Source organism: Desmodus rotundus, chromosome 5 (genome assembly GCF_022682495.2).
Source record: "Desmodus rotundus isolate HL8 chromosome 5, HLdesRot8A.1, whole genome shotgun sequence".
NCBI lineage: Eukaryota > Metazoa > Chordata > Mammalia > Chiroptera > Phyllostomidae > Desmodus > Desmodus rotundus.
In genome coordinates, this window is record NC_071391.1 from 100,875,003 (window position 1) to 100,895,968 (window position 20,966).

General features: G+C 46.9%; 1 protein-coding gene across 14 annotated transcripts in view; it reads left to right on the forward strand.

Annotated features, from left to right (window-relative positions):
* INPP4A (inositol polyphosphate-4-phosphatase type I A) overlaps positions 1–20,966 on the forward strand; it is a 118,695-nt gene that overhangs the window by 51,848 nt on the left and 45,881 nt on the right. For 11 of the 14 annotated variants that reach the window (XM_053923735.2, XM_053923740.2, XM_053923741.2 and 8 more), the window contains 4 exons: positions 9,529–9,599; positions 10,436–10,645; positions 11,297–11,341; positions 18,525–18,643. In XM_053923735.2, the coding sequence (XP_053779710.1) occupies positions 10,540–10,645; positions 11,297–11,341; positions 18,525–18,643 (270 nt within the window). In that variant the 5' untranslated portion in view covers positions 9,529–9,599; positions 10,436–10,539. Of the gene's footprint in view, positions 1–9,528; positions 9,600–10,420; positions 10,646–11,296; positions 11,342–18,524; positions 18,644–20,966 lie in introns of all 14 variants that reach the window. The other 3 variants (XM_053923737.1, XM_053923736.1, XM_053923729.1) reach the window with 2 other exon arrangements.

The following is a 20,966-nucleotide window of genomic DNA, read 5'->3' on the forward strand; positions in this document are numbered from 1 at the left end:
CGGCTTCCCTTCCAGGGCGCGCTTTGCTGTTAGGTTTGTGAAGGACCAGGCACGTCTTTGGGACTCCCGCCTGGGTCAGGGCCTGGTTTTGCACGTGGCCTGCTGTGTCTCTGTGTCCAACCACTGCCCGCACCGCACGGTGAGCTGTTCACTTTCCCTGAGAGAGGACGTGGGAGAGTCTGTGAGGAGAGAGGCCGCATGCTTCATTCTTCAGCTGTGGGGAGTGTGTCACCCGTGACACTTCCCCAAAGCACCATGACAACACACACTTACTAGCCCAGGATATTCTACACGAATGAGTAAAACCTGTTGGGAACAGTAAAGAGAAGGAAATGACCAAAATATATAGCACTTACAAAAAAAGAGCAGAGGAACTTTGCTAATGAGGTTAATGTGTCAACTGCAGAAACTAGGTCTTAAGTCACAACTTTCTGGTTCAGGGATCGATGAATTTCCCATTCTAGTCTCCCACTGAAATGTATCACTTCTGTACGGTATTTATGTAAGCTCCTTCTCCACTATCAGGAATACAGAACATTATATATATATTTTTACTTTAGTATTAGTTAGTATTGTTGACCAGGTCTGTTTATCTTGTTCACAAATTTTTGTGTTTTTTAAATACTTATTTTGAAATATTTTGATTAAAATATTTATAATATTTTTTAAGGAGCTTAATTTCAGCTTAGGAAAAGAAAATCAAACATGAATGATGTAAAAAAAGAAGCTGCTTCCATCCTAAAGTTCTCTCTTTGGACTTCTCTGGGAAGATGCATTCCTCACAGGTAGCTAGTGCTGTAGTGTTGCTTACCTTGGAAGCTGGAGGTGGGTGTCAGAGAGCGAGTAACTGGAGGGGCAGGGCGCTTGTAAAGACGGTGGCTGGGGGCAGAGATGGAAGTCGTGTTCAGTGTTGGATTCTTGGATCTAAAATCTTTTCTTCTGGAGGGGGGTCCATTAAAGGGGTGGAGAGAGGAAAATAATATTGTAATGAACATTGAAAGGTTAAAATAATATGCATGAAAGGGCTTATAAAATGAAGGCCTCTACGAGTGAAAAAGATTGTGCCTTTTATTAGTATTCGTTTGTAGCTGAGTGAATGTGCCCTGTGTACTGTTTTGCACAAGGACTGGACTAATGAGGCCTGATTTCAGGGCCCGAATTCCTTCCATGGCTCATGGCCTTGAGAAAGCCTGTCTACCATTGTGAGCCTGGCTCCTGTCTGTCAGACACCCACCCAGCAGTTGTGTGTGAGGAGGGCCAAGCGAGCCAGGGGACACAGAGGGCATTGCAAGCTGTGTCATTGTGGCTCACACGCTTTTTTCCCAGCGAGGTGTCCTACTGAGATGGCCTCTAGACGGGTGTTTCGTTCCATGGAGACCTGAGAGGCTGGTGAGTGGCCAGAGGCAACCTCGGCTCTTCCTCTTGATACTCTCCCACAGGTTAGACACATCGTGAGACACTTGGTCACTTAGGTGAACTGGCAGCAGATGTTAGGAGCATAACGCTGTAAACAGGCTGAGGAGAGGAAGATGGCTTCCCTTCTCAAAGGCAGGGTCACAGGGGTCGTCTTGAGTTTGCCCTTGAGTGGCCCTCTCTATGGGTGCTCCACCACGGGGACTCGAGGGAAGTAGCCGGGGTCCAGTCTTTCACACAGCCAAGCCATGAGGCTGTCTTTTGCACTTTTTCTCTATAACTTTCTTGATTTCATGCAAAAGAGCAAAAACATGTGGAGGCCCTGCCACCTGCAGGGGTCCTTAGACCCCTGTTCATAGTCTAGGGGTATCGCCACATCCCCACTCCTATGCGCAACTCGACAGCTCATTTTTCTGGGCAATGGTGGCTGCTAGCCACTGCTATTTTGACCAGATAGCTGCTGGGTGGACCAGAGTGGCCATTGTGGGCATTTGTGGCCTCGGGCCAGGCTGTGGAGTAGAAGGTGTGGCGGGCGAGGCCTTTGGAGTCCTCAGGGTTATGTTGTGTGATGGTTTCTGTACAAAGCCCACCCTTCACATTAAATCAGCGCAAACGTGAGTCCGTTGGTGCTGGGGTTTTGTTTGTCGTTAAATTATAGATCTCTTAGTTTTACTGTAGTTTCAGAGCTCCAAGGGAAAAGGAGTCTATACCTAATTTTATGCTTATGTTATCTGTTTTAAACAATGTAGAAAACATTTAGTTAACACTGGGAGTTCTTTGACTTTCTTCTTAAAGTTTTAAGAAACACTTGCTGCAGGCTTTCTCCACTTGGCACTAAATGTTGCTGTGAGCTGAGGTGCTTTGTTCGGTCTCCCCTGTCCCCTTTGTGGGCACTGCCCCCACCACACTCAGTCCCATGGGAGCACCCCTGCAGTCCCCCAGCCAGGGGGCACCTGGCCTGAGCTAGGCCCTTGGATTACCTTTACCAGGAAGAGCTGGACCAATGGCTCAGAGAGAATCCATACACTTGTCCTCTCCCATGGCTAGAGCTAGAGGGTTTAAAGTTGGGGGCTGCTGGCTGCCTCGTGTCTACAGTGTACACAGACAGTTGGTTCATTTGCAGGGATGGGGGGGTGATGTGGGAAATAGAGGGGAGCCTAGTAGAGTCATCTGTGCCACTGACATTGGGGCCCACCAGCCATATTCCTGCTCAAGTTCTGTCAGTCCGCCAGAACCTTTATGACAAATGTGCCTTCTGCTGAAACATGTCTGAGTTGGGTTCTCCGACCTGCAGCACAGGTGTGCTGGCTGCCAAGTATGGTGCCTTGGTCAGAATAGCAGGGGTACCCAGAAGTCGCCCTCCCTGCGATGGCCTCATCACCACACCAGCAGGATAAAGCAGAGGGAGTTGCTGCAGCGGGGTGTGGGTCACTGCCCCTGGGAGGCACCCCCTCTTTGCACTATGATCCTGAGGAGCCATGAGCACCTGTGGCCACACCCACACTTGCCATCCCCTTGGCTAAAAGAGTAGACCATTCCCAAAGGGGACGAGGAGAGAAGTAGAGTCTGGGTGGGCATCTGCCCTGATGGCTGGGTGCCATCAGCTTTCATTTGGTCAACTTTGAGTGGGGGAGGTAGAAGCAGGCACCAGGACAGGCCTTAAAGCTCTGGGTTTGGGTGGAAAAAGGAAGGGGATGGGAAAGAAGAGTCTCAGGCAAGGAGTAGGGAACACCTGCCCTAGAGGAGCCAGAGCTCCCTTCTAGCTGCAGCTCTGGGAACCAAGCTCTGAGTGAGTGCCTTGGGGGCGGCAGCGTGTGGGTCTCCAACACCCTCCTTCTTGCTGGTAAGGCCTTTACGGAGTCCCACTCTGGGGCAAGCTGACCCACAGGTCACAGAGATGCTATTGTCCTCATCTCTGGCTCTCGGTCCTCTGGGACAGCATGTGTTCATTAGCAAAGAGAGTTGATAAATACTGATGGTTTCCCCAGTCCTTTTACACACCTATTAGGAAATTTCTGTGGCACTACTGAGAGGCCTTCCTGGCCAACATCCAAGAGGACTTTCAGTTAATTATGGGAGGGTTTTGAGTGGCACTAAATGTTGCTGTGAGCTGAGATGCTTTGTGCCTAGGAGTTGACAATGGGGCAGGACATAATACTTGTCACAGTCATGGACATTTCTCGGAGGGAGAGGGACAGCATTGACACTGATGTGCATTGTCTCCAGCACTGAACAGGCAGCTCTCACAGGGTCCAGAATGCCTGGGGCAGCAATTCCATTATCTTGGTCTGTGGTGTTCTGGGAATGTATGTGGTAATTGAGTGACAAATGAAGCCTGGTACATAGGAACACTGGGTTGATTCACCCCAAGAGTCAGCCTCCAGAAACCTTGGTGCTAGCCCCCTGGTGCTCCTGCCCAGGAAGTGGACAGCTGCAGGCCAGTCCTTCTCACAGGGAAGGTTCCAGAAGTGTCCTGAGCAGCAGTATGACCCTCAACTTATCCATTACTCCTGTTTTGTTTTATTTTGTGTTTTTATCCTCACCTGGGGAGGATAGGTTTATTGATTTTGATGGGGGGAGGGAGGGAGGAAGGGAAGGTGAGAGAGAGAGAGAGAGGGAGAGAGAGAGGGAGGGAGGGAGGGAGAGAGAGAGAGAGAGAGAGAGAGAGAGAGCGAAACATCAATTGGTTGTCTCCAGTATGTGCCCCAACCTAGGATCGAGCCTGCAACCTTTTGGTATATGGGCAAATGCTCCAACCAGCAGAGCCACCTGGCCAGGGCAATCATCACTCCTGTTATGTTTCCTGTGATATGTTTCCTGCCCAAGCCTTCCTGTTCATCTCTGCATCCCTAAGGCCTGGTCCATGATAGACCTTGACTGTTTGTTGAGGAGATCACCAGTTGATGGAGAAGAAACAGCATGAGAAGGTATGGATGCTTCAGAAGAGTGGCCAAGGCACGGGAGGGCTTGTTTTGACTGAGGCAGCCCGAGGACTCCCACCCACCCACTGCAGCTGCTGCTGAAACTTCCCTGAGTCTCTCTCGTCTCACAGATGCCAGCACCCAGATGCCTGGTCCTGTACCCGTGTTGCTCAGCAGGAACACTTATAAATACTTTTTAAGGGTGACTTATTTTCAAGCTGGTTCCTGTAGAAAATCCCCGAAAGGCTCATGGTTTGTAGGTGAAACACCAGGGCCCCAAATGCAGTTTCAAACCGACTGTCATGAAGATGTTCTGGAGAGGCTGATTTTGGGAAGGACATGTATGAGGGGGACCCAGAAAACCCCCGAATTTATTTATAAAACTTGTGTATTTATTCTTACATGTTTAAACTTCAGTCACCTTCAAAGTACTCTCCATTTGATGCAATACACCTATTGGGACATTTTTTCCACTGCTCAGAACAGTTTTTGAACTTGTTGATTTTGATGCCTTTTAGTGCTTCGGCCACTTTTTGTTTCACTTCTTCCACATCAGCAAAATGTTTCCCTCTGAGGACTTTTTTCATCTGGGGGGAAAAAAGTCACTCGGGGCCAGATTGGGTGATGTGGGGGTTGGGGCATGGGGGTCACACCAGTTTTGGTCAGAAACTGCCGAACACTTAGCGCAGTGTGGGCAGGTACGCTCATAAATCACCCATCTCAAAATGGACAAATGTGTTGAGTCTTCAAAAAAAATTTACTGAAGCCGAATGCAGCCTCTCGCAACACCAGCTGGTGCACTGATCCAGATGGGTTCCTAGAACGCTCACCTAGCGGGAGGAGCCTGTACTACAAAGGGGCCCACCCTCCAGAAGATAATTCCATTCGGTTTTGGGTCCCCCTTGTAGGTGAGGGAGCTGCCTTCTGGATGAACTTGAGGAGGGTTGCTGGCTGGGGAGATCCCGGCAGCAGGGAGGCCAGGGCTGGAGCCACTGCTGTATGGAGGCAGACTAGGAGCCGTGGAGGGACTGGTCAGAAGCCAGGCAGGTGGGGCTGGAGCGCTGAGGTGGGCTGAAGTCTGGACCTCTGGGAAGGTACAGCCAACAACATGGTGGGTGTGGGGTGTGAGAGAACGAGGAGGCCAGCAGGCAGCGCTGATTTTGTTTCTTGGCTGGAGCAGGTGGAAGGAGGGAATGGCCAATGACTGAGATGGGGAAACCGAGGGTCTGGGGAGAAGCTGGAACAGTCTGGGCTTGTCCTACCCAGGAGCACTTGGCCTGCCTGGCTTTTTAGACACACCCCTGTGGCCCACCCAAGGCGACCGACTCCTGCCCTTGGAGTCCCAGTTGTGCATCTGAGTCTGGGCTAAGGCTTTATATTATATCAGCTACCATCCTCATGAAACCAGTGAGGCAGGTTACTTAATTAAATCGGGTGGTGAACCATCGCCAGGGCTGCTGCCTGTTCAGTGTCACTGGCAGAGAACAGGCTCGGGAAGTGGGAAGCAGGAGGGACTGCCTGCTGTGCGCAGGCCCACAGGGACCCCGGGCAGGTTGTTTGTGACTGCCAGTGAGAATGTGCACCGACTACAGCCCATTTCTCGTGTCCTGGCGTGACTTCCTAAGGCCTGCGAGTCCTTTCCTGAAACCCTAGCAGGCTGCTCTGGGGCTGCAGCGTGCTCACTGTTAGTGTTCTCTCAGTTGAGCTCTGCTCAGTGAGCCTGTCCTCACCGAGGCCCTGTGAGGGTACAGGGAGCAGGAAGTAGCAGAGAGCTGGCTCATGGCTCGGAAGGCAAGGAGGAAGCAGGCCTCGGTATAGGCTTTTTCCTGCACTAGAGGGAAGGGGCTGAGAGTTATCTGTTGGGTGTCTGGGAAGCAGGAAGAAGCCAGACGCTGGTGAGCAAATACAGTTGCCACAGATGTTGACAGTTTGTTTATGGGTGTTTGTCAGAAAACCTGGTCTTTGCACCAGGAGGGTATGGGAGAAGCAAGGGGTTAAGTGTGGCATCCCTAACACACAAGGTCCCAGCCGGTCATCCCTGGTCACACAAAGAAGGGATGGACCACTGGCCATGCCGGGGCACCGCCAGGAAGAATGGCTGTGGGCTCTGGGTCTGTGTGCAGGACGGGCTTCGTGCGGGGGGCGCAGCCGTCTCTGTCAGGCTCTACCGGCAGTGGTGTTTGGTGCCAGGGAGCGCTGCGATGCCCCATCGCTGAGTGATCGTAGCAGTCCTGGATTGAGGGGTTTTAGAGAAAACTCTTCCTCTTTCTGATTCCTCTGAAGTAGCCTCCTCCACGGGGCTTCCTGATCCATGGTGTGACTTACTCAGCCTTTCTCATCCAACTTTCTCTGTCAAGCTGCCCGTGTGAGGAGAGCAGAAGCCCAGGGAAGATTTGCTGTGAGCCCGTTGGCTCCCACATGACAGCAGCAGGGGAGGCTAGGCTACAAAGGACAGGGAGCAGGGCCCCAGCTGAACGTGGGCTTTTTGCTGTGGGTTGTGCCTCACAGTTCATCCCATACTTTCATGTGACCTTGAGAAAGTCAGCTATCCAGTCTGGACTTCTGTGCCCTCATCCGTGCTTCTCCTTTGTAAGATTGTTTTCAGACGAACCCCAGTGTGTATGATGGATAGAAGTGGGGCTCTGTGCTTAGTCCTCCCCAGAGATTACTGATGCGTCCAGAACCCTTTCCTGGCCTGAGGCTTCTTGTTCTCTGGAGAAGCCTCTGACAGTCATCGCCCACCCTCACTGAGCCTGTGTGCGTCATAACATCCCTCCCTGCCTTGCTGATGTCCTCTGCCATCATCTCCCTGGCCCCACACGGGTGGCAGGTACGTTTTGGGGCTTGCTGTTCACTTGGTGGCCTGTGTCCTCTTGTCCAAAGGGACCACGTGTCCCTCACAGAGTAAGGAGGAGGCTGTCAGTTTCATGAGTGCTTCTTTCCTTCTTCTTGCCGCCCTACCCCATCCAGTCCTCTGAATAGCTCCCCGCACCCTCTGTCCTCTTTATTTTTAGTGTAGTTTTGCTTCTTATGAGCTGCAGTCTTCAAATGAGGAAAAAAATGAGGATGGAGGGGACATAGGAATCCTTGGTGAATTACCTTAAATTAATGAGACTAATAATATAAGGGGATTGAGTTCAGCTGTGCAAATTAGTTTTATATTCTGGGCTTGATGACTTAAATTGCAGATTCTAATTAAATGCCCCAAAATAACCACAAAAGCTTCTATGATCTGTGAACTCTATCAAGTGTAAAATTAGTCTGTAGGTGTTTCCCTTTAAGCATTTCTACCCCCAGAATCTCATAACACCTATAATACTAACCCTGCTCCTAGAGGGAAGGGACACATGGGTGGAGTGGTCAGGGGTCCTGCAGGGGGAGGAGGGAAGTGAGGTGCGGCCTCCTTTGGGCTATTGAGATGTCAGGGCACAGATGTAGCCCTCTGGTAGGTGGCACGTCTCTGCTGTTCCAGCTGAATGGGGGGCGGTGGCTGTAATTTCATGAAGAAGCTGGGAGAAGGTTCAAGAGAGAGGAGTGCCTGCCGCTGGCTGATTCATTTCTAGGGCGCCACCTTCGCCCTCGGCCAGCGTAGCATGCAGCTCTCAGTGATGCAGGGGATGACAGTGAGCCCAGGAAGGAAGCCCGCAATTCCCTGCGCCCATGCCCCAGACCTGGCCAGTCCCCCGGCGTCCTGCTGGCCCTTTGTTGCTGTGTCACATCTCTTTAAGGGCTATAACCAGAGCACAGTTGGAACAGTCCATTAAAACCCCCCATGATGCAGAACTGACATAAACATTTTTTCATACTGTGCTGTCCTTATTGTAACCATTGACAAAGTTAAACTTTTTACAGAGGTATAAAAATAATTGGTGAACAGCTCAATGAGTTTCACTCAGTAAATTCACTCATGGAACTCAGATTGGGGGACAAGGCCCCCCAAGCCTCCTCACAGCCCTCCTCACAGCCCTCCAGTCCCCGTCAGTACTTGCCCCGCAGAGGGTCCACCGTCCAGGCTGTAACATCACCCTCATGCGGCTGTGCCTGAACCTCATGGGAATGCAGTCGCCTGGATGCACGCAGTGTCTGGCTCTTCCCCTTGGCATTGTTTCTAGGAGTTGTGTGTGATATTTTGTCCATTCTGCTGTTGATAAACATTTGGACCGTTTCTGGTTTTTGACTGTTAGGAATGTTACTGCTGTACATGTTCTTTACACCTTTTGGGGGGAACATACGTATGCATTTCTGTTAGCAATTCCAGACCATGGGTTGGGTGTATGTTCAGTTTGAGTAGATACTGTGGTTGTGCCCTTTACTCCTCCAGCTGTTCGTCTGGTTCCATTATTCCACACCCTCCCAGCACTTGGAATTGCCTGTCTTTTCATTGTGGCTATTCCAGTGGGTGTGCAGATACAGCTCATGGTTATGATTTGCATTTTCCTGATGACTAATGAGGTTGAAGAACTTTCCCTATGTTATTGGCTTTATTATGATCATGTGAACAGCCATACAATAGTGTGTCTTATAGGTGTTAAAGAACCAGCTCACTGTAGTTGGGCATTTAGACTGGTTTCGGCGTTTGTCATTGTAAGTAATGCTGCAGTAAGCATGCCTGGAGTGTTGGTAAGAGTGTTGTGGGAAAATGTTGATAAATAATGTCCGATTGCTTTCCAAAATGCTTGTATCGCTCTGAAATGTCGTGAGCGATATAGGAGAGCCCTATAGAATTTCCCCGGGGGTCTGCCAACAAAGCATACTCTCCACAGAACAACAGACCGCTCTTGGGGTACTAATTTAGGGAATATAGATGTGGCGAGCCTGGCATTAACGATTATGAATGAGTTTGGCCACTTTTCAGAATGTTTACCATGTGTTCTATGAATTCTTACCTTTTGCTACTTGGATTCTTAGTGAGTTTTTAAAAATTAGTTTGTACATCTCAGATTAACAGGTATTAGTACTGCAAGTACTTCCCCATTTGTATCGCATATTTTTGACTGTATATATAGCCTTCTGAGGTTAGTAAACTGATGATTCTTCTCTTTGGTTAGATTGGTGTGTGGAGCTCAAAGGAACATGTAGTAGCTTTTGACTTCCCCATATTTCTAGGTATCGAAATTATAATGTATGTGCTATCTGTTCACTAGAACTCGTGTTTGCTGACTAGCTTGTTAAATTTATAATTTCTTATTTTTAGATGATGGATTTGGACATGCTTCTATGAAGAAATGCCACGTGTCTCTACTGACCCAAGAACAAACATGTCCAGTAAGTTATTGGGTGAATTCACTCGAGAGTGGGAGCGTGGGCCCTTCAGGTTCAGAGGTGTTCACACACTTGCACAAGACAAGGGTGTCTGAATACTGGAAGCTTCGGAAAGGGGTGTTTTAAGCCAGCCTTATTGCTCAGTCTAATCATCTTAACTGCTAAAGTGTGGTTCCTGCTAGAGCCAGCAGGAGTTAGCGTACAGGGTTGGAAAACTGAAACTCACTTCTTGCTGCTACCCCACTTAGAGCAGAATGCGAGTTCTGTGCTGTGTGACCGAGCCTGCAGTGGCTGTTCTCCCAGGGGCGTCCACATCCACAGCACAGCACCGCCCACTTTAGGCTCAGGTTGCCACCTACGTGTATGTGTTCTGTGGGAAAGAAAGCCCCGGACCGAGCCCCACAGGAAGAGGGGAGGTTGGAGGGCACGTGCCTTTGTCCTTCAGTGCTCACCACACTGCTGTCCTTCTAACAGAGGTTGTAGTGAAGTGGTTTAAAATTTTATAAAATTCTGTGAGACCTGCCAATGGCAAAGCATAATAATAAAATCAACAAGAAAATCTCAAAAGCCATATTTCATGATTCTCTGTAAACTGTCATTTAATTTGGCAATCTGTATTGGAGGGAACATGATTTCTGTCTGGGAACCCACGGGCATGCTGTGTTGACACGTGCGTGAGCGCGCGCTGGGGAGCGCACAGGAAGAGACCCTCACTCGGCCCTGACTTGCTGGGACCCTGGCTTTGCTGCATCTGCCCATGTTAGATCGTGGACTTTCGTGGTCACGCAGTGTCTTTCTGCCACCATCTCTGTGCTTCTTACCAGTGTTCTGATTCTCAGGGCTACTGCCACCTTAGAGGACTAGTGCTGGGTGACAGCTCTTCCTGGGAAATCAGGCATCATCTGAACCCAGGAGCGGGAAGCACATCATCACCAATGACAGCATGACAGCAAGAGAGCACAGCCCTCGCCATGGCGCCAGGGCCCGTGTGATGCAGCGGGCATCCACCATTGATGTGGCAGCTGACATGCTTGGCCTCTCTCTGGCAGGTGAGCCCCAGGGGTCCTGCACCCAGCTCCTGGTGGGTTCCACACTGCGGCAGTTCTGGGAGGGCCAAGCATGCCTCCTGGGGCACCTGGTGAATAGCCAGTATGAGACCCCATGACTGCCCCAGCCTGGAGGGGGAACCTGGTGTGGCACCCTCTGGTTGAGTCAGAATCGGGAGGGGAGAGTCAGCACGCTTCCTGGGAACCGCCTCCACTAGAACAGCTGACAGCGGACTGTCAGACTTCCAGTTTGGGGGGCCGATTCACCAGGAGATCATGTGGAACGTCCACAGGGCTGTCTGGCCGGTGCCCGGGCCACAGTAAAAGCCTGCCTCTTGTGGATATGTGGACCTGAAAAGGAAGGGGTTTGGACTCGGAGCCTGATACTTCTTAGGAATCACAAAATAAAATGTTTAGAAAATGAAGAAATCATCTTGCCTAACAGTTTTGGATGGAAAAATCTAGTAGAATGTTGGAGTTTCCCCCCCCCCCGACCAATTTTATTGAGAAGTAATTGATACAAATCATGATGGTTTGATTTACAAATATTGTGAAACAATTATGAGTGTGTTGGGGGTTTTTTCCCCCATAAAATCTAAAAGCAGGGAAAAGTTGATTAAGGGTAACTTTTTTCTGGCATTTCTTTTTATTCAGGAAATCTACAAGATCCAGATGAACCCATTTTAGAATTCAGCTTAGGTGGGTATCTTTAAAATTTTTTTTGTTTTAAAATATATGTTGTTCAAAAACAAAACACAACTGTTACCTTGAGTTTGTCTTAAAGAACTTGCTGCCGCCACCACTGCTACTGAAGTGTCTCTGAGAAGGTAAAGCCGGAGGCTGGTGTGGACTTCTGTAGGGGGTGGGGAGGCCTGGGAACTGCATGCCTACAGGGCTGGAGGTGGTGAGCCCACTCAGAGCTGCAGAGACAGCCTCTCCTCCCCTCCTCCTGCCCCTCTGGGAGACCCGGGAGGGGTCAGAAGGTGGGGCTTAGGGCCAGCTGTGCCATCCTGGCCATGAGGCCCTGTGTGATTGAGGTTAGCTTTCTTGCCCTCATTTCCTACTCAGTGAATGGAGGTGGTGACACATGCGTGCTCCCCTTCTTAGAGAACATCATTGAGGGAGTGGACTAAAATTAGTAGAACGTGTCAGCTCCAGGATCAGGGAAGTATGGCATTACAGTGGCTTGTCCAGGAGGTTGGAGAGCAAGGTGCGCTCAGCTGAAATGTGTCTTCTCTGGAGTCAGTGCTCTCTGAACCAGCTCACTGTAGTTGGGCATTTAGACTGGTTTCGGTGTTTGTCATTGTAAGTAATGCTGCAGTAAGCATGTCTGGAGTGTTGGTAAGAGTGTTGTGGGAAAATGTTGATAAATAATGCCCGATTGCTTTCCAAAATGCTTGTATCACTCTGAAATGTCGTGAGCGATATAGGAGAGCCCTATAGAATTTCCCTCTGGTGTCCTCTCCCCTTTCCTCATCCCCTCGTGGTGGTCAGCATTGGTCAGTGACCTGACAGTGGTGTCCAAGAGGTGATGTGACATAAAAGAAGCACCTCCTGGGGAGTCAGATGGCCTGGAATCTAGTCCTTGCTGTGCCACAAACTGACTGCTTAGCCTTCAGCCTGTGCTTGGCCTTGCTGGGCATGCGATTGTGTAGATCAGTAGCTCACGCCTTCCTTGCTGGGTGTTTGTCCACCATGTACATGAACCACAGCTTGTTCTCCTGCTGATGGACATGTGGGTTGTATATAAATTATATATTTACATAAATATATTTAATGCATATTTATATATAAAATTATATTTATATATTTATTATATATAAATTATAATTTGTAGCCTCGAGAGGATAGTAAATCCATCCAACAAGAATGGGATACTCTAAAGAAAAAGAGAGCAGTTCAAGCATATGGATAACTTTAGAAATTTTAAAAAGGATAGAAAATATTTAAAAATTCAGTAAAGGTTGGAAGATATTTAAGGAATTATCCCAGAAAGTAAAATTTTAAAAGCAAAATAGAAAATGGGAGCGAAATTAAAATGGAAAGTTACAGAGCAAATTTGGGAGGTCCACCACTCAGAAAATCGAAAAGAATGTAAGGGGGAGCTTCGGGTCAAGATGAAGGCATGGGTGGATGCACCCTACCTCATTGCACAACCGTAAGAAAGACTACAACTTAAACACAAAAACCACCCAGAACTGCCAAAAAATCACCCAGAAAAACACCAAAAACTGTATGGAAGTCAGACAACCAAGGATTTAAAGAAGCTAAATTCATCCAGATGGGTAGGAGGGGCAGAGATGGGGAGTCGGGTTAGAGGGGACATGGTGTGGGGGCCAGCGGGGTGTGGAGAGGCAGAGAGGCAGTGAGGCAATGAGGTAACGGAGGCTGGCAGAACAGGCAGCCCCACATTCACGTGTGGTGGATAAAAATCAGGGGGACACCTTGTGGGTGAAGGAGCCCAGCCCCAGACCATACCACGCAGCCCTGGGCTTCGGTGCCAGGAAAAATCAAGCTACATAACTTCTGGCTGTAAACTCAGTGGGTCTTGGGCTGGCGGAAGACACCGCCAGAGAGTCCTAAACATACACAGACACACACACCCTGGGAACCACAACCAGGACAGCAGTTGAAGGGGTGCCAGTTGCACACAGGAAGTGCGTGAAGTGACTGGAAACAGAGCAAGGGCCAGGCAAGCTCCCAGAAGTCAGCCTGCAGCGGCATTGTCCCCTCTTCGACCCTTCCCCACACATGGAGCCAAGGTTGCCCACCCTGACGAATATGCAAGGCTCTGCCCCATACGACTTAACAGGTGTGCTAAAATAGAATCAAAGCAGCTCTACCTAGTACACAGACACAAGGAGGCTGCCAAAATCAGGAGACAAAGAAATATGACCCAAATGCAGGAAAAGAACAGAACCCCAGAAAAAGAACTAAGAGATGTGGAGATAGCTGACCTATCAGATGCAGAGTTCAAAACACTGGTGGTCAGAATGCTCAAAGATCTCGCTGAATATGGCAGAAGCAATATAGGAAAGAAATGAAAGCCCTACTAAGAGAAATAAAGAAAAATCCACAGGAAACCAACAGTGGAGGGAAGGAAGGATTTAGATTAAATCAATGATTTGGAACATAAGGAAGAAATAAACCTCCACCAGAACAAAATGAAGAAACAATAATTCAAAAAAATGAGAGTTAAAGAAGACTCTGGGACAACTCCAAAAGGGCCAACATCCAAATCATAGGGATGCCAGAAGGAGAAGAGGAGCAAGAAATGGAAAACTTATTTGAAAAAATAATGACAGAAAACTTCCCTAATTTGGCAAAGAAAATAAACATACAAGTCCAGGAAGCACAATGTCCCAAATAAGTTGGACCCAAAGAAATCAACACCAAGACACATCATAATTAAAATGTCAAAGATTAAAGATAAAGAAAGAATCTTAAAAGCAACAAGAAAAAGGCAGAGAGTTACCTACAAAGCAGTTCCCATAAGACTATCAGCTGATTTCTCAAAAGAAACTTTGCAGTCAAGAAGGGACTTGCGAGAAGTATTCAAATTGATGAAAAGCAAGGACCTACAACCAAGATTGCTCTATCCAGCAAAGTTATCATTTAGAATGGAAGGGCAGATGAACTACTTCCCAGACAAGGTAAAGCTAAAGGAGTTCATCATCACCAAGCCCTTATATGAAATGTTAAATGGACTTATTTAGGAAAAAGAAGAAGATCAAAACTATGAACATTAAAATGACAACAAACACAACTATCAACAACTGAATTAAAAAAACAAAAACAAACTAAGCAAACAACTAGAACAGGAATAGAATCATAGATAGGGGGATCGTTTGCAGGGTTATCAGTGGGGAGGGAGAAGAGGGAGAATGGGGAAAAGGTATAGGAATATAGAAGCATATTGGGTAGTACAGAATAGACAGGGGATGTTAAGAACAGTATAGGCAATGGAGAAACCAAAAAATTTACATGCATAACCCATGGACATGGACATGAAAAGGAGGGGGCGGGTATTGCTGGAGGGAACAGGGGATCTAGGCGGAGGGGGCAAAGGGGGAAAACTGGGACAACTGTAATAGCATAATCAATGAAATATACTTAAAAAATAATGTAAGGGAAGAAATTAGCTACAAATACTACCAGGGGTCTCTCAGGACTGAAGAATGTGTTTCTAGGTTAAAAATGTCCACCAGGCCCAGCATATTTATAACAGAACCATCATAAGTCACATTATGCTGAAATTTCAGACCATGGATAATAAAATCAAGACTCTAAAAACTTCCAGAAAGGGAAAAAAATGATCATATGCAAGGATCAGGGATGAAACTACCGGGGAGACTCTCAGTGGCGTTAGAAACTTGAAGGCAGAAGGGCAGCACTTCTAATACGGGAGGAAAACTATTTCCAACCTAGAATGCTGTACTCCCAGACCGCCAGTCAAATGTGAAGGGAGAAGGAGATGTGTTTCAGCTATACAGAGCTTTGTTGAACTTTGAGCTAGGAGTTAAACATTTGGTGAGGTTTCGGTAGGCTGGGTTGGGGAGGAGGCCAGGAGAGAATGTCACCTATAGGAAGATGTGTTCTGAAGGTGGCATTTGGCCCATCAGCCTTTAAACTGATACTAGTCTTCCCATGCTTTGGCCACCTGTTATTCCTCAGTCTGTCTGCCTTGACGTGTGCTTGAAAGGCCCGAATGTTCCAGCCTTGCATGGGTGTAAAGAACCCGCACGTGACGAAAGGGCACATCAAGAGAGACCAGCCCAGGGGTCACTTAAGGGCATAGCATAAAGGACAGAAAGAAAGCAGAACAGTCAAATCCCCAGTTCCTGTTGAGGTAGACGTAGTAGAAGAAATAGAAGAGAACTTTAAACAAGTAAAATCTTAAAGGTTCTAGAGGTAAACAAAGGATATAACTCACAACCTCAGGGTAGTCAAAGATGTCTTAGAATGCAAAAGCACTGACTCTGTGCTTTAGTTTGCTATTGCTGCCATAACAAATTACTATAAATTTAGCACTTCAAGACAACACAAATTTATTGTCTTTACAGTTCCCTAGGTCAGAAATATAATGCACTCCACTGAGTCTCTGCTTAGAGACTTACTGCACCGAAACCGAGGTATCAGCTGGGCTGCGTTCCTTTCTGGTCCCTCAGGGAGAACCTGTTTCCTTGCTGGTTCTGATTGTGGGTGCACTTAAGTTCCTTGTGGCCTTAGGGCTGTGGTCCCCATTTCTTTGCCAGCTACCAGTTGAGACTGGTTCTCAGTTCATAAAGGCCACTCACTTTTCTTGGCTTGTGGGCCCCTTTCTCCATCTCCAGAGCCAGCAGCTGCAGGTCCAGGTCAGGTGCCTTTTGTACTTTGGATCGCACCTCTTTTTCCAGGCTCACATCTTTCTGACTCTACTGTCCTCTCCTACTTTTAAGAGCTCATGTGATTAGATTCAGACCCTCAAATAATCCAGAATAATCCCCTCATGTCAGGATTCCAAGACTTTAGTCACACCTATGGAGTCCTTTTGCCTGTGTCCCATAAACCAAAGTTACGGGTTTGATTCCCAGTTAGGGCACATGCCTAGGTTGCAGGTTCGGTCCCCAGTTGGGATGCGTGTGAGACGTAATTGATCAATGTTGCTCTCTTACATCGATGTTTCTCTCCCTTTCTATCTCCCTCCCTTTCCGTCTCTCTGAAATTAATAAGCATGTCCTTGGGTGTGGATTAAAATATAAAATAATAAAAAAAATATTCACAGGTTTCAGGGACTAGGATATGGATAGTTTTGGGGGGAAAGGAGCATTTTTCTGCCTACCACTTCCTAATATTAAAAATCTAAAATAAGATAATTTTAAAATTTTTAAGAAAATGACTAGATAAATCACAGACTGGGAAAGAGATAATCACAACACATATGCCTGTCAAAAGAACATACCTAAAATAAAATGCTTACAAATTAACAATTAAAAAGTCAACAATCCAATTTAAAAATTGGCAATAGACATGATTAGACTCTTGACAAAAGAAGTTTTAAAAATAAACAATAAGCATGTGGTGAAAAGATGCTTAACCTTGCAGAAGTACAAATTAAAACACATCCATTAGAACAACTAGAATAAGCACTGACCTCACCGCACATTGGTGGGGATGCAGAGCAACTGGAATCCCTGTACATTGCGATGGTGTAAAATGGTGCAGCCACATTAGGAAACTGTTAGCTTATGAAGTGAGGCACATCCTCTGCTGTAACCTAGAAATTCACTCTTAGGTGCTTCTGCAAGAGAAATGAAAATGTAAATTCACAAAAAGACATGGACAAGAATGTTGATAGCACCTTTATTTGTAATGGTTCAACATGAAAAAACTGAAAAGTCCATTAACAGAATGCATGAAAATTTTTTTTGGTACACTTATGCAATGGAATATAACTCATCAATTTAGAAGAAATTGAATCATCAATACGTATAACAATGTAGGTGAAGCTTAAACCATTCCATTTATGTGCAATTCAGGACTAGACTAAAGTGATGGATGTCAGAAAGTGGTTGCAGAGGTGGGAGTTGACTGGAAATACAGAGGGAACTTTCTAGTCTGATGGAAAAAGTCTTCTACCTTGCTTCGATGGTGGTTACATGGGTATATATGATTGCCAGAACTCATTGAACTGAAAAGCTAAGCTCTTTAACATTTCATTACATCCAATAAATAATAAAACCTCTAGGTACATGGGAAGATATTACAAAGGGGAAAATCAGAGGACCAAAATTAATTTTCAGAAGTAAAAATCAATTTCTAAATGTTAAGTCACCAGTGAGCATTTTAAAAATCAAATGGGAATGATGGGGGCAGGAATGACAGAGTAAGGAGCCCCTGAGGTTTTCCCTCCGTGAAGGCGAAGAGAACACTGGCAGAAACGGTCGGAATCGATTGTTTCCGAGCCCTGGAAACTGCGCGCCGCTGGCAGCGCTCCGGGGAGCGTTTGCTCTCCTCCAACAGGGCTGGTTGTTTCTGCTCGTGATGAACTTGGAGTTACTGTATATTTAATCAGTTCCAAGATGTATATTTTTTCATGTTGTGATATCTCTGTAATAAAAAAGTGTTTCACAATCACTAGCATAGTTTAAAGGCAGTGGGGTCATTTTTTTCTTCCATAGTGTGTTTTACAAGAGATAGCATGTTAGGTTCAATGAAATAGGACCGTTTTCCCTGGGTCACTTCTATGATGGAATTCACTGAGTCTCACAATCTATTTCAAAATGCTTATTAGTACAATAAATTTTCTAAATGGAACAATTCTAGTTCTAAAAAGTAACATTTTTACTAATCTTGCATTTAATATGAGTCTTGTGAGGAGAATCAATAAACAATGGCTAAATTTTTAAAAAAGTTTTGTTTACTTTGCCATAGAATTTTAATTTGCTCCCAGTGTCACCCACGCAGAGGCTGTGGCTAGCACAGGCTTGGGGCTCGCATGGCACTGTGGGGCGCGGGCATGAGCAGCTGTGCTGTGATTTCATAGATGCTGGCGCCGCTTAGCTCAGTTGGTTAGAAGTTCACGAAGGTCGCACATCAGGGTCCGACACCATGTGAGGCTGTCGGCTCTGGGCATGGACAGAGATGCCCCCTTTGACTCAGCCTTCCCCTGGCACTTATGGCACTGCTGTCATGGAGGTGGGGGGAGGAGGGGAGGAGTGAGAAGAGATTGTTTCCAATTTAAAAACTCGGCTCCCTGCGACACCCAACAATGTAATTGTCTAATCCCTTTGAGTGCCATGTACTTTTTTTGCTCTTTGAGTGTGTGTAGAACTGAGATCTAACTAGAGCCTTGGTTCCTGATAGTAAGGGATTCATTTCTCCCCCCATCTTGATTCCATAGCCTGCAGTGAGCTGCATACGCCATCGCTAGATCGGAAACCAAACAGTTTTGTAGCAGTGAGTGTGACCACCCCTCCTCAGGCGTTCTGGACGAAGCATGCTCAGACGGAGATCATCGAGGTGGGTGCTGCTGGTCCCGGGGCTCCGCTGCGGGCTCCCCGTGTTTGCCACTGCAGGGGGAGGGCTGCTCAGCAACCTGAGCACCTGAGTTGTCATAACAGCTATGTCAATTGTCGCTATTTTCCATGTCTTTTTAGTAATTGGTATTTTTTCATCACACTCTTCTGGAGGGCATTTTCATTTGCCATATCCTTTACAATTATTGCTCAGCTACTGGCTGGTTATTTTTGAACATTGGTGCTATAAGGTTGATTGCCTTTGAAGAGGTAAGATCCAGTTCTTCTTTGTCTCTTTCAGTTGGCTGCTACTTTTGGAGAATTGTGCTCATTAATCAAAGTTTGGAGAATAACTCTTAACTAACCCTCTTACTGGACATACCTCTATTTTTATTGGTTTTTATTTGTACATCCTTTTTAGTTTGTTATATATTTACTTTTTACATTAAATGATATGCATTCACCTGGGGAATTTTACAAAAGCCTTTCAGCTAATTGAGCACACTGTGTAGTTGTGAAACTAAGTGTAGGAGTTGCTGGTGTGAGATTCTCCTGGGGTCTGTTGGCGATGTGCGGTCCTGAGTGAATTGTCTGCTCCCTGGTAGGCTCCAGCAGGCTCCCACTGCACTTCTCTTCATCCCTGACTTTACGGTTTGGGAGATAGACCTTTTCATTCACTTGTCAACTTATTTCCAAGTTCAAGTCAACAGTCTGTTTTCTAAGCCTTTTTTGAGCACTTCCCACCCACGAAGCATAGTGCTGGGCACTGAGGGTGATACAGGGAATGCTGAGGCCCACCTCCTGCCCCCCAGAGGTGCACAGTCCTGTGGTTGGGGAGGCAGAAATGAATGTGTCCACATCTAAACCCAGTAGAATGTGTGAGGGGGGGTGTTAGAGATGAGGACACCAGGAGGATGGGTTCCCAGGCAGTTCTGAGCACAGGAGGTGGCTTCTTACAGTCGCTTAGTGCGATTCTAACTCCATAGGTCTGGGGTGGTGCCCAAGACTCCATTTCTCACAGACTCCGGATGAGCCCTTGTTGCCAGTCGAGGGACCACGCGTTCAGAGCAATGCAGGTCTCTGCGGTAACGATGCACAGGCCCAGCCACGGGGGAGCGCCACGCGGCTTGGAGATACCGTACTTTGGCCTTGTACAATGTGCTCTGCGTATATGTGCACCCACGTTTTGGGCCCAAACTTTCAGGAAAAAAATATTTTGTTTTAATTTTTTAATTCAATTATTTATTTATTTATATTTAGATACTTCTTTTTTATATTATAAAGGAATTTTGGCATTTGAACATATTATGGTCAAGAAATTTTATGTGACAAATAATTACAAAACACAAGAACAGATACAAGGTACAAGAAATTTTCATATGGATATCGTTATTGCTTCCTAGAGTTATACTTTTAATGCCTAAGCATAAATGAAGGAATTAAAAACATTTATATAGATATGGAATTAGTACTACCCATGTATAATGTGCATCCTTGTTGTTACCTCAGAAATTTGGGCAAACAAGTACATGTCATACATGGCAAAATACAGTAACTTTAGCCTGTGTGATATGTGCGAAAGGCACAGGTGGAGGTCAAGGGGAACATCTCAAACATCAGGCTGAGGGTTTTTTTATAGCTGACCAGCGTAGGCTTTTATGCAAGGGTCACCTGACCAGACTTGGACAGTTGTGTGGGGGTGGGACTTGGCACTTGACTGCACTGGAAAGGAGGGGCAAGAAGAGGCACATGTGAGAGAGGATTTGTGGAAGAGTTCATTGTCACTGGGTGGTTGAGACTGACGAGAAGGAGGCACCAAAGTAGATGCCCAAGTTTGTGGCCTCCTTGGAGGGGAAGTCAGAGACGGTTAGCCAGGGGCAGTTGGAGGGAGACGGGGAGGGCTGTCCAGCAGACTGAGAGACTGGGTCTGGAGCTGCAGAGGGCACACAGCCAGAGACACGGACCCCACCACACAAATACACACGGAACCGCTAACCGTTTGGCTGAGATCATTGCCACTGCCTGAGAAAGAGAAATCGATATCATGGGGCTTTGGAGGATGAGGCCATGCTGCCAGGAAATAGCACCTATGATCTAGAAGCTAATAGCTAGTCCTCAAAAAAAGGGATAGTCTTAAAAAGGTCAGGCCTTAATTGTTCCGAATCTCACAGGATTCTAGAGATAAGAAACAATTCAAGCCATTCAGTTCCTCTGTCCACCTTGGCACATCTTACAGGAACAGCCCAAAGTAGCAGATCCAATCACATCACTCACCCAAAGTTGAACGACATGTGGACAGGCAGCCTGTTTCCACTTTATAACGTCCT